The sequence below is a fragment of the Bombus vosnesenskii genome, unplaced genomic scaffold, assembly GCF_011952255.1.
Source record: "Bombus vosnesenskii isolate JDL3184/JDL3185 unplaced genomic scaffold, Bvos_JDL3184-5_v1.1 scf7180000013265, whole genome shotgun sequence".
Lineage (NCBI taxonomy): Eukaryota > Metazoa > Arthropoda > Insecta > Hymenoptera > Apidae > Bombus > Bombus vosnesenskii.
Window position 1 is genome coordinate 3,086,137 of NW_022882925.1, and position 13,351 is coordinate 3,099,487.

General features: G+C 38.8%; 1 protein-coding gene across 1 annotated transcript in view; it reads right to left on the reverse strand.

The window, feature by feature from the left end:
* LOC117243375 overlaps nt 1-12,238 on the reverse strand; it is a 31,201-nt gene extending 18,963 nt beyond the window's left edge. Inside the window, exon 1 of the mRNA XM_033510807.1 lies at nt 11,430-12,238. Coding sequence (XP_033366698.1) covers nt 11,430-11,471 — 42 coding nt within the window. The 5' untranslated portion in view covers nt 11,472-12,238. The remainder of the gene's footprint in view (nt 1-11,429) is intronic.
* Between the last annotated feature and the right edge of the window lie 1,113 nt (nt 12,239-13,351).

Genomic DNA, 13,351 nt, shown 5'->3' on the forward strand with positions numbered 1-13,351 from the left:
TGTGCTTACATGCGTGTCTGTATATACAAAGTTCGTCAGAAAAGTAATGAGATCGGTCCTCTAAAAATATTTGTACGTAGAGTGGCTCGTCAAAGTATTTAGACGCCCAACATAGAACATTTTTGTGAATTTTATTATGTATGCTTTACGAGATACTGTGAAATTTCATTAACACAATTATATAACGTTACTCGACTACCATTGATCAAATTTGAAACTAATCTGGAAATATATACAGAAATCACAGAACATCTATCTCCAACGTGAATATACTATAATAAAAGATTATTAGATCGGTGCATGTTAAACGTTAAATCTAATTAAGAAATGTTTAAACGAGTTCGTTAGGAAATTCAACGGAGTTCGCACAGATTCGAAAATCTGATTCTCGTGGAATCATTTATAGAATGCATGGAATTGGAGAAATAATAAGAAGCGCAGTGGGAAATCTAATAACACCAATGCGAATTTTTATCTTATCATTCATGAGATTTTTTATTATAGAATATATGGATTTTTCATGAAGTACGTACTATATATAGAATCATAAAGATTTAATGTAATATTCAATAAGTTCTTAATAACGTTTCAAGCTTATCTCATCTTCTCAACTGTCCTCACGCTTACGAACACCGATATGCGGGAATCATAATTAAAAGGAATACAAGACGGAAGTAGGAAACGGTCTTCGGCGATGTAGAGAAAAAATACAAATTCATGCGGATTGCGGACTTTGTAAGGCTAATTAAAAAAAGACGTGGAAAATACGTGTACGCGATAATACGAAGACGTGCTGAATTAATCGTTGGATGACTGGATGAAAATATAAATTCATAGAACACTAGGGAAAAAAAGAAAATGAGGAGATAAAGGCAGGAATTACTGGCTACCATCGGTGTTATTGTAAAGGATTTCCTGCAGAGATAGGAAATTACGAACAGGGACGAAAATTCCTCTTAACACGTTGTCCGCCACCGGTGGTCATCGATAACCCACGTTAAATTATACAGACCGATGAAGATAAAATAAACGTCTTAGGCTTCAAAATTACTAGCAATGTGAACGACACAGATTTCACACAACGGGATAGAAGCGAAGCACGCGCTTCCAGGAACTTAGATTTTAGACAATGTCGAGAGGAAAAAGCAGAGAATGCAATACGACATCTTGAAAAAGCTAAACGTTATGACGTTAGTATTTTATTTTATTTATTACTATTTATTAAATCTACTGTCTTTCGGCTTTGAATGGTCTCCAGCTTCCACTTTACCGTAGTACATCATCTTTACGCCATACACCGGTACTATTTTTCTTCTGTACTTCAGATCGCCGTTATGGCGCAGTATTTGTAATATATTTCAATCTATTGCAGCTGCCAGAGTGCGAAAATATATAATAATGTATAACAATAAAATTGGCACGATAGCCAACGTGTTAAACGATGAAATACGAATGCGCGCGTAAAATGGAACAGAACGTCGTAACGCAACGTAGAATCGCTATTTGGGACTGATAATCGACTAATTGATGGAAATAAAGGCACGAAACGTGTTTCCCTTATAGTCGTATAATTCGCTTATAACGTTTTTATGCGTTGCCCGTTTTATTGAAACGCAGTTATCGGCAGGTAGCAATATCGAATATCGATACTCTTACGCGGCGCGGATGTGCAAGGTGGCCATAAAAAGGCGAACAAAACGCGGAGGTTCGGCTCGTAAACGATATATTCATACATCGTAAATATGATACCGATACGGGCCGTCCGCGTTTTGCATGTTATAAATCGATTTTACACCGAGAACCGATAAAACGGGACGCTTAACAGGATCGTTGTTGTATCTCGAATAATGTACTCTTCACGGTAAGAGAGAAAGTTCACAAAGAGAGAGAGAGAGAGTGAGAGAGAGGGAGAGCAAGAGAAAATGTTAGGGGTTGGTGAAAGAGGCAGAGAAATCCATTCGACAAATAGCCGGCTTTATACGGCAGCAATTTAAAAAAAAAAAAAAAAAAAAGAGAAAGAAGAAGAGAAGGGCATTTATCGTAAAAATTTGCAGGCTTGTTGTACATCGAGCAAACTGAAACTCTGGTCGAATGGAGGTTTTATTTGACCTCGATTAAATTTAAAGGATACCTCAAATTTAGGAATTTGGTTTGCTTAACTTTTTGTGGTTCGAGCAACCTTTGACATTCCAACGCAATTTGTTCTCGATAAAATAAGGCGTATTTTTAAATTTTTGTAAGTAATTACATATGTACTTAGAAGCCGGGTCTTACATATCAAAATTATGGTATTAGAATGGTCAAAGTAACAAATTCATAGTTTTTCGTAGAATTGTCTGAAAAAATTAGAAAAAATTCATAGAGGTGACTACACGTACGATACTTTTCTTCTCGCGTTATGTATCTTTCCTATATATTTTTTTCTTAAATCATCTTTCGTCTACATCAGGATGTTTTTGATACAAATTTTATGCCTTTGAAATTTCGCTTATTGTAACAAAATTCACTTATTTAACATTAAATAATTCTTATCGAACTGTACGAAAAACATTGCTAAAAAAATTACAATTAAATTATACGTGCTGCAATTTTTGAAATGGTCTCTTTGTATTTAAGAAAGAGCAAATGGAATTAAAAGCGGTGAAAGATAGCCGTAGTACTCGGATTGAATTCACGAGACAATTCCGTGATGGAACAGGGAGCAAAGTTCAAAGGGATACTCGCGCCGTGTAAAAAGGTGGAAAGTTTTCGATCGCGAAATAAGATTCCATTTGAAATTTAGATTCCACGTCGTATCCAGGGAACCGTTAACGATTCTTAGAAAGAGAAAAGGCGAAGAGGAACGTCGCTAGACTTCCTTGAAATTGTAAAATATTTTACAAATTGTAACGAACCTGGACGGCTTACGCAATTGATTCTAACTTGACAATTTCGAAAATCATACTGATTGACGATAGAGGTTGGACAATACACCCTATTGTTTGCAAGTGTTTGATCGTTTTAGTGGATTTACAATAACAATATATTATGTGAATTGTATGTATCAATTATATATAAATTTTATCAAAATGTACGAATTAATAACAAATTAGTAATTAAAGACAGTTTATTTTATTTTCTTACAGAGTTAGTGGATCATAAATTTCAGTTGTTCCTAATTTGTAATTCTAATTTGTAATTATCTCGATTTATTGATATTACTAGATAGTAAATTATTGTACAAAAGATCACAACTGAAGTGTCTTTTAAAGCATCGTAAAAGAATGAAACGGGATTGAAATTCCAAACGAAATTGATTTTCAAAGCCAATGGAAATCAATTCATCCAATAGCTACATTTCCACCATGAGAGCGGATGAAACGCTGGTAAAGAAACATTATTGCCCAGAGCCAGGCGCATTTAGACAATTTCTATCCCGATATCGGAAAAGAACGGTCCCGTAGCAAAGGAGACACTGGGAAAATTCGAATCGATCCAACAGTCAGAGGCATTGTGACTTTGGTTAAACTTTCAACTACGTGGAAAACCGCAATCTAACCAAAGATCGACATCGTGTATATATAGGGTGGACCAGGAATCGTGGTACAATCGACGAGAGGGCGATTCTACGTGAAAAAATGTCGAAAATATAGAATAAAATTTGCTCGTTCGAAACGGTTCATTCTCGAGAAGATGGAATTTAAAAATTTGTTTTTTTTTTCATACCTAGAACTCACAGCAGAAGAACATCGTGCGCGTAATCATATAAACTCGAAACATTATCACCCGTTTCATGTTTCACAGGGGCACAATTTTAAAATGCAATATCTTATCAATCGATGTTATACTACCAATTTGCCTCTTCCTATTCGATCTTGGTATTAAACGTTGTATATCCTGGTATTTCTGAACATTTCAAAAATATTTTTGTCGTAACATTACGACAATTTGTTATAAAATCTCATAAATGCAGCAGCTGTTTCTAGAATTATGTTTTTTTATCTTTGCATCTAGCCTTCTTTCCAGTTACGTAAATATAATTAAAGTACTTCTTTCTGGCTTAGAACAACTTCCATCGAACAACGTCGAAATTACAAAATTAACAAATACTTACAACACGTATATTCGCCAATATTTTAGCCCATAATCTTCGTACACTGATCCTGATACGTGAATTCGATTTCGTCGAAAACGAAGCACCGTGTGAATTTTTATTTCACCTTTTTGCGTATTTTTTTCACATAGAGAAAGATTGTACTGCGATTACTGGGACACTCTGTATAACTATATCTAGCCGGAAGAGAGAAGTTCAAAGAGCAGAGTGCGCGGCGGAAAGTAATATCTGGCAGCGCGAACTTACGCCGCAACGGGCGTGTAATCGCGCTTTATATCTTATCAGGATTCTGATGCGACGGTGAATTATGTAATTGCAACGCTTTTTCCCTTCCGCCGTCGCGGGCAAGCTCTTTTTGAACGTTGAAAACGTTCACGACGAAGAAAATGTTTCTCCCCCCCCCCCTCCTTTGACGGTCGCTCAAGGCTTGATATAGAAAAATTGTGGATAAAAAGTTCCCCGCTGGAAATTGCAGAATGGTGGACCAACCGCGACGACGTCGACGAGGAGGACGACGACGAGGAAGAAAATACACGTCGACCTGACTATCTTTTTTTTTCCCTCCCTCTCTCTCTCTCCCTTTTCCACCCCTCGACGAAAGGGTGAGTTTGGAGAAGATTGGAAGCTCTGAATGTTTCCAGGCGAAATGAGGTTTTAATTAGCGCGACCCCGTATCACGATGTTGCTCGAGGTAATCCAAAGATCCAACGAAAAGAAGAAAAGAATATCATCGCTCGCTCTGGGATTTAAATTTCCTTGCGATTTTGTCCCGTGTAATTTAACCGGGCGCAATTGTTTCGTACGAAGCGAGATAGGATAATCCCGGCATTAATTCCGCGAAAAAGTCTTCCCGCGAGCGGACGACGAAGAGGCTGAAATTTATCTCGTACACGGAGGGGGCTTATTTTCGGTAAAATGGAACAAAAAGGAATGCATTAGTTCTACTTGTTTGGCCTTAAATTAAATTTGCGCAGAAATCTATAAAGACGTAGACGGCTCGTGTGCGTAAGTATCGAGACACCGACAGGTTTCATACGAGATGTGTGTCTAATTTGTTCATTGCCGAAGGAACGATTAATCGAAAAGGAAAAGCTTGTAGAAGCTATTGGACTATTGGAAGAATTAATAATATAATCAGTTACAGTAATTAATCGAAAGACGCGGTGGATGTAGACAGGAAAAATTTATTAGTTATTATATCTATTGAAAAATGACAACATTTTGGCTAGAAATTGCTGGAAATTGATAAAGAAACGTTGCTCGTTCGTTCCGCTAGATTGTTTGGATCGTAACGCGATTAAAGCGTAGTTAGTTAAGTTAATTGAATTGCTAATTAGGACGATGAGGCGTTTTCGGACTTTGTCACTCGCGACAACACTTGCATAATTTCTTACGTCAAATCGCGTTTGTTTGGTAACAATTGCCAACGACGAGGAATAAGGTTTAAGTAAAAATAACAGATTCATAAAGTCTCAACTTGTCCTTGTACATCTTCGAATATGATAATGAAGCGATCATGAACAACGACGAGTCTCCCATACATTCTTTAAAGAACCGATGGTAATTCGACGATGAAATTGGAAAATTCGGCCAAGTGAAGTTAATTTGGCTTCTGAAAAGCTCAACCGAGACCTCGTCTCCATTCTTTTCCCTAATCAAAACCACCGTAGCAACGTTAATCATCCCGTAGCATCCGCGTCTCGGAAATAACTGGCAGCGAATTATTTAGCAATTCGTAGCACTCTAACAGGCCCGCGTGATTCCCATCGACTTTAATTAAAATTTCGTCTGGAGTAACGAGCTTCGCCACACTGTGAATCGCAGCACGGGACAAGTTTCGTACAGAAGTGGAACGTTTTGGGAGCGGACAGAACGCGTTTCGAGCGTCGGTGAACAGGAGAGAATTTCGAGGGAAACAGTTCTCTTGGCGGAGAGGGAGAGGGAGAGGAAGAGAGAGAGAGAGAGAGAGCGAATAGCTTCGGGCAGAGGACGATTATTAAACGCACGAAATTACTGTTAATACAGTCGACGCGAATGCATCGACTTTAATTGGTATGCGCCGAGTACCATTAACGTTTTAATTAGCGGCGGACAAGCCCGATACACGTCGACCGACATTTCCTTTCGGCGTTAGCGATCGATGCAGTCGCATTACCCGCTAAACGTTAACATTCTATTTATGGAACAAACGCGATTTTCTACCCTTAACATGCAACTATTGCGTTATCGAGCAAACAGTCTTGAAAACCGTTCCCAATGTAAAATTGTAAAATTTTGTTCGCGATACAGGACCATTCGCACGAAAGTACGCAGATAGTACAAATAACGAAGAACCACGATCTCTAAGAAAATAACTAAATTGGAACGAGGATTGCTTGTAGGGAACGCTGTAAGGGTAGAAATGAAAGAATTTAAAAGCAATTTCCATTTGTAAATAATTACTAATAATGTTGAAAGATGATGTGCCATGGAATATAAGATTTTGTAATAATTCTTACTTGAAACATTATAAAATATTCTTTTGAAAAAGAAACGAGAAAAATATATTTTTCGTCCTTTATACGAGTTATTTAGGAACAAACAGGACTGCTATTTATTACAGCGCTCGCAAATTTAAATGAATGGTATATTCAATTTTCTCTACAATTAAGAGGTGGCACACGCAGGCTTTTCTACCGATATTATTTATTTTATCGATGAATTTCGACTATACTAGCGCAAAAATAGAAAATTTTATGACGCGCGTAGATTACTGTACGCATAAAATTTTATAGTAATGGAAACGAATTAAATTTCGAAAATAATATTAGGTTGAGGAAGTTTTTTTCCCGGCTCCTATAAAACATTCGATGTTTGATATTTGCAGTGTTACAGCCTACAAGTCCTCGGCTATAAATTAAATTTAAACGAAGATCTTAAATGAAGAGTTTCCTTCAATATTTTCTCCAGTAAACTACTTTGGATATTTTATACATATATTTCCATACTATTTATTCGTATATTTATTCTGTACCCGTTTGTAGTTTTATTATTCTTTACACACACGTACAATGAGGGTCAGAAACGCGTATACACGCGCAGACAGCACCACATTTATTCAACGATCTTTTGTATATGTGACATAAATTGAAAATTGAAAAGTCCGTAGTCTACGTAACAACTTCCAGAAGGGCAACGTTACAGTACACGAAAATAAAGAAACTCGGGTTCGTGTTTAAAGTGCACCTTATTTGGCGAAATATTTCCTGTCGTCGTCCAAAGTGGCCTCCTTTTTTTTCCTGTGTTTGCATACTGTTGCATTATTCGCAGGTTCGTTGAGTACTCATGAATAATGATTCGACCGAAACGTTAGAGGGAAGAAATTATTTTTTGTGCCGTCAGGGAACAGCGACTCGAGCATTCACAAAATACCTTTAAGCGAACGTAGGCGTTCGAAATACGAAACTAAACTTCCTACTTTGCAACTTAACTTGTCCCAATTTTGAAGGAAATCTAACAACTGTCAGAGGAGCAGGTAGTACGAAAAAGTATATAAAGCATCCGTAGTACAGTGCTTTCCACAATGCTTGTAACTGTAGGTAAAACAATTTTCCACCAAGCTTCTGCTTCTTTTCATTACATTCCGAGATATACGAATTTGCATAAGAATCTGTCCATTACGCGTTGCTTAATCTCTGCACCGGGACTAGATTGTTTTTCTCGATTCGCCTTATCTTTCCACATTCTCCGATTGTTACTCGTGCGAGAATTGTTACTCGGTTTTCAATGGAAGCGATTGTAAACGTTCTACAGGATATTCTATGAGAAGCAAGATTGTGTTACATCGTGATTTGCTACAGCAGAAGGGTTTTGTGGGAAAAAGGAAAGTTACTCGCGTCGTCGCGTTCAAACGTTTTTTCCTTGAATGACGAGTTTTCAGCTGGGTTTTCGTCGGGAAAAAGGGAAGCTGTTTACTGCAACGTTAGAAGTTTTTTAATTGATCCAGTGCTTTCTCGCGTGGCGAGCCACGCTGGAAAGAAGTCGCCGCGAGGTTGAACTTTTTAATTAGTCGCGAGTTTTAAAAATAACGTCGCTTCTCGAACCCACTTTCTTTTTTTTCTACAACGAAACAAGCTGAAAGGAATTAACGGTACACGGTTTTCGTGAAGCAAACGAGAACCGTTTTGCTCCCGTATTTTTCGTCCATTCGATCGCGAATAAAGACCACGTACGAAGAATATGCTAAATCCATTAATATTGATTTTCTGATTTCGATGCCGCTTAACGAGTACACAGAACAATTTTAACGTGACGAAATAGAAGATGAAGAGACTCAATTAGGTTGGACGTACGTATGTCTTTTTAAGAACGGCTAATAGAACGAAAAAATTTTGCCGAAGCCCAATGTCGTAATTATTAAGACGCATTTAATAAAATATTTCGATGCGTTCGAAATATTTTATTGTTACGATGAAAATAGCTTGGAAATTTTATTTAGCTTCAAAGCCAAATAAAGAGACAGTTTTGCTGGTGTAGGAAAATATGAAACGCAACTTATCGTACGTAACTTGTCTTACAGTCTTCATACACATTTTTATGTTGCTTTCAAATTTCACCAATACGATCATGACAGTTGAAACTCGTTACTAGACCGAGGATTTTTATGCATTCATGCAAAATCCATTTGCAACCGAAGTTGCAAAAACGTACAAGACGCCTGCAGTAAACAAAGATATGTAAAATATTCAAAGTAGAGTAATAATAAAAGTATTGGTCATGGGTTTTAACGCGTGAAACGAATCTTTAAGCTGCGTCCATAAAAATATAAATTTTCATAAAAATCCACGACGTACTCGTTACGGTGCTAATGAAACTTCCAAATATTTCCTGTAACACACGTAACATATTCCCAAACTCGTTGAAATACCTTCGTGAGCCACTGTATATCCGGCAATCTGGCCAAAGGAAAATTTGTTCCATCTTCGACGAAGTAGAGTCGAGAAAATTGAGAGCAAATTCTATTCCCCTGGGTGGAAGGACGACGAGAAAGAGTCCAATGAAATGCGCATATAAGGGAAGCTATAGAAAACGGGGACGAGTGTCTGAACATAAAACGAATGCAAATTTACATACGTATGGTGAGGAAGACACGAGAGAACATAACCGATAATGGCACTGGATTCATGATCCCGCGGATACATAGCAAATTTCATGGCACGATGCAGCGAGAAATTAAATCAAATTTCGACTAACTATAGACAAGCTGTAGACGGACGAGCTATATACAAATGCCGTAATTTACTCTGACATTTATTCGCTAGAACGGGAATTTTTATGCGTTCAAGGGAAATCAAAAGACGCAGAAATATACATAATACGCGGGAAAATATAGATAAAATATCCGATATTCTTTATATTTTATAAGTTCTTTCAGCTGTATTCATAAAAGTATAGATCTGCAATGATAATCCGCTATTCATCATACATTATACAAAACGGTGTATGTATATTAATCTTCTAATATTCCTTCACAGATGAAGGATTTCTCTTTTATTAGATTTCTGAGAAATCGTAAGTCGAATGTACATAATTATTCGTAATTATTCGACACGATAGAGATTTTACATTTTATTTCATTTTGTAGCGAAACAATGAACGTTGGTTTTACCTTAAAGTGATTTTTAAAATGCTTGATATCATTCAAGCGTACACGTCACATTTTATTTGACGTATCAATACAAATTTAAAAAGTCATTGTTTGTTAATTTGTGTTTGCAACAGTGCACGAAAATGTGCTTAGAAACTATTGGTGTCTTAAGCTTGTGTTCTTCGGGCCATTTTTCTATCGCACTTTTCTATCGCTAGATAATTTCTTAAATTTTAGAAAAATACGAAAGAACGCTTATTCGTTAAATGTTAAAACTGCTTTTCTCTCTTGAAACTGAAGAAAGATTGAGACATAAAAAATTCGAGAACCACCAGGTCAGAGTTAAATCTCAATTATTGAAGGGACATTCGTCGACTATTCGTTCTTTTCTTTTCTTCTTCTATCCACAATGAATTATCCTCGGAGAGAAAAAGAAACAACCAAGGAAATGTTCGCAGAATTTCGTGGAAACCGTCACGAATAGAAACGCGAATAAAGAAAAAAGAAGTTACGAATTTTCGTGTAAAATGCAAATAAGCGTTCTCGAGGTTTCCACGATGCGGCATTAAACTCCGGATAAAGTAGAAGCACCAGTACAAACGAAATTCTGAAGCGTACAGGCCGAGCTGGAACGCGTTTCCTTTCCGGGACCCCATAAACGGGCCACTACACGGTGCACAAGGTGTTTCTAAATCGTCGCGTTACGTCCACACATTCTCGCGCGAACGTCCCGCGATCTTGGATCATTTTACCTTCTATTTTATATCCAAGACCTCTCGATCGTTATACACAATTTATGTAAGGAACCTTATCTTCTTTTCAACCTTTTCACTCGGGACAAAATCATTTAGTGGCCCGCATACGGATCGAAAGATAGAAATTGATTGGATTAGCGATGTCAAAGAATGATATCGAGTCAAGCCCTCATGATAATTTAAATAAAACGAGTAACAGCCAAAAAACGAACGAACAATGTGTACGCTGTGATCCCACATTTTATTTAGAAATTTATTTTGAAATTAGAAATCCTATGTCTTGAAAAGTTGACAAGTATACGTGTATTTGATTAATTCCGAATAGGAATGGACCATTGATGGAAGATTATTCTACATGCGAAGATAAGTGGAAAATGTAGAATAAGATCTTTTTATGTCAGGCTTCGTTCTTGAGGAAATGGAATTTGAAAATTTGTCAAATAGCACGTATCCGGCTAATTCTCGTTCAAAGCGACTAGTTTGGACCCGGTTAAACATGTTCAAACTTTATCTTCTGCGTAACGAAGCTTTAAACGAAAAACTATGCTCGAAATTTCATTCAGAATTCCATGTATAACTTTATCCGGAAATTTGTAAAATGCACGTGTGCCAGGCTAATTCTCGGTTAAACACGTTGTTTTCTCGAAAACAAGACCTCAAACGAAAAAGCTTCGTTTCACATACCCGATTTGTCGTCGCATGTAGAACAATCTCCTTGTCAATTTTCCATTCCTGTCCAGTGGGATTAGACAAATGCACGTCCGTTCGGTAACTTTTCAAACTCGATTTTCCCGGAATTGAAACCTCCGAGGCAATTTTGTTATTCCTGATTGTGCTCTTATTTCGTGCCATAGAATCCCTCTAATTTCAATCAGCACAGCACGAGTTGAGGACCATGTTATATACACGAGGGAACCGAAAACGAAACAAGACTAATTTATCAGCTATTACATACCTCGGACAAGGAGTCCTCCATCATATCGCTGGTATCTCTCATGACTCCCAATGGAAACTAGCACCGACAACAATCACTCAACGCCTACGTTTTATCCGTTTCCTCCTCCGGGCCTGTATCTTTCACTGTCTCTGTTATACGTTCCTCTCTTCCTCCTTCTTCTCCTCCACTCTTTCTAATATTCTCAAACTTCTCTAACCGACGAACAAGCAACGAAAAGACCCGCTGTTTCTGACTTAATTTGTAGGAAAAAAAAGAAAAAAAAGAAAAAGAGGAACACGATCGGTCACAGGAGAGACTCCAAAAAACGCTCTTGTCACGAGCACATTGTGCCGATCGTGTTTTCGGAGCGTGTTCGTTTAAAACGCACGTATAACTTGGTCGTTGGATCGATCGTATCGCAACGTGTCACTTTCCTCCCTCTTTCTCCACTACCTCTCCCTCTCTGTATTGCCCTCTATATGCTCCTCCGTGTTCACCCACTCCGTTTCCCTCTAACGTGTTCTTCTCCCGCGGCAGACACGCACAGCTTCCGTTTTCCAAGTCGATTCGACCGGGCTCTACTTGGAGTTAGACGACGAACGAACGGGTCCCGGCGTCGTTGATCTTTTCGAAAAAAAAAAAAAAAGGGGGGTCGACGATCCGAGCGTGGCGAGCTTGACGAGCTCACGAGTGGATCGCGAGTCGACCCATCGGTGAACGCGGCTTTCGAAACACTGGCGAACGCTGTCAGGTAAAGCAAGGGAGCAGGTCGACGGACAGCCACCAGGCAGACCTGCCTCCATGACACTGGTCCCGTCTCCCTCTACCCTCGCTTGATCTCTCCCTTGCACCGACTGCTGCTTGCAGCTGCCTTTCCTCCCCTCCGACCAACCATCCCCTCCTTTTCGCTCACTTCTCTCACTCTCTCCTCTCTCTCTCTCTCTCTCTTCTCTCTCTCTTCTTCGATGAAACCCTCTTCGTCTTTTCTCTCTTCTCGGCCCCTCCTCCGCGTTATTCCTCAAATTCACCCTCTGCGTTCCCCTTCAACTAAAGATTCTCTCGCTCATTCTCATTCTTACACGGGAGTCTTAATACTATCTTTTTCTATATTCCCCTCTACTCGGTCGTCCAGCTTACATTTTCCTACCACTTGCCAGATACTGGTTCCGTTTCTCTCTGGTTGATAAGTAGATACATAGCTACTGGCTCCACTCCTCCTTTCTTTGGATACTCGCGCGATCCCCTCTTTGCTCCAAACCGAGCCTAGGAGGAACTCAGCCACCGATGAATCGCGACACGATGCAAGCAAATGGCTCGATCTGACCGCGGATTTCAAACTGACAACGTGTTTTGGCTGAGCCGCGGGATGGGATTGGTTGGCGAGCAGAATGGATGATGGTTAGCTGAAGGTAAATGATCGGAGGGTTGCTCGGGCTCGAGCAATTTGGGGAACATTTCCAAGTTGCGAGATTCAGTTTGTTGTATTGTTCTTGTTCGTGGAAGATTGGTTTACGTATTACGATAGGATAGGATATTCGCGCGTTAGAATGGGATATTGATCAGGTTCGTAAATTGGGAAAATGGAACAAAGCAACGAAGCTACAAGTATTAGTTTCTTGACGTTTATCTCGTGAATTACTGTTACGCGAATCGTATATTGGAATAACCTTGAAATTGATTTTTATGTAATGTACAAGTGAATTATTAACACGTGTATGAACTGGCGTGATGCTATGAGTTAAATGTAGGAAGCTAATGTTTTCCAGATGTCTGGAAATCGTGTTTGAAAACGAGAAAGACTGGACTCTGAAGAAACTGTGTCACAGTAAGAGGAGAACGTGAAACGCGAATTTCGAGCGAAAAAAGAGAGTTCTCGCGGCACTACAAAGCTGTTCACGCGTGCTGGCGGAGGGCGATGCAGACGAACAGCTGCTATTTCA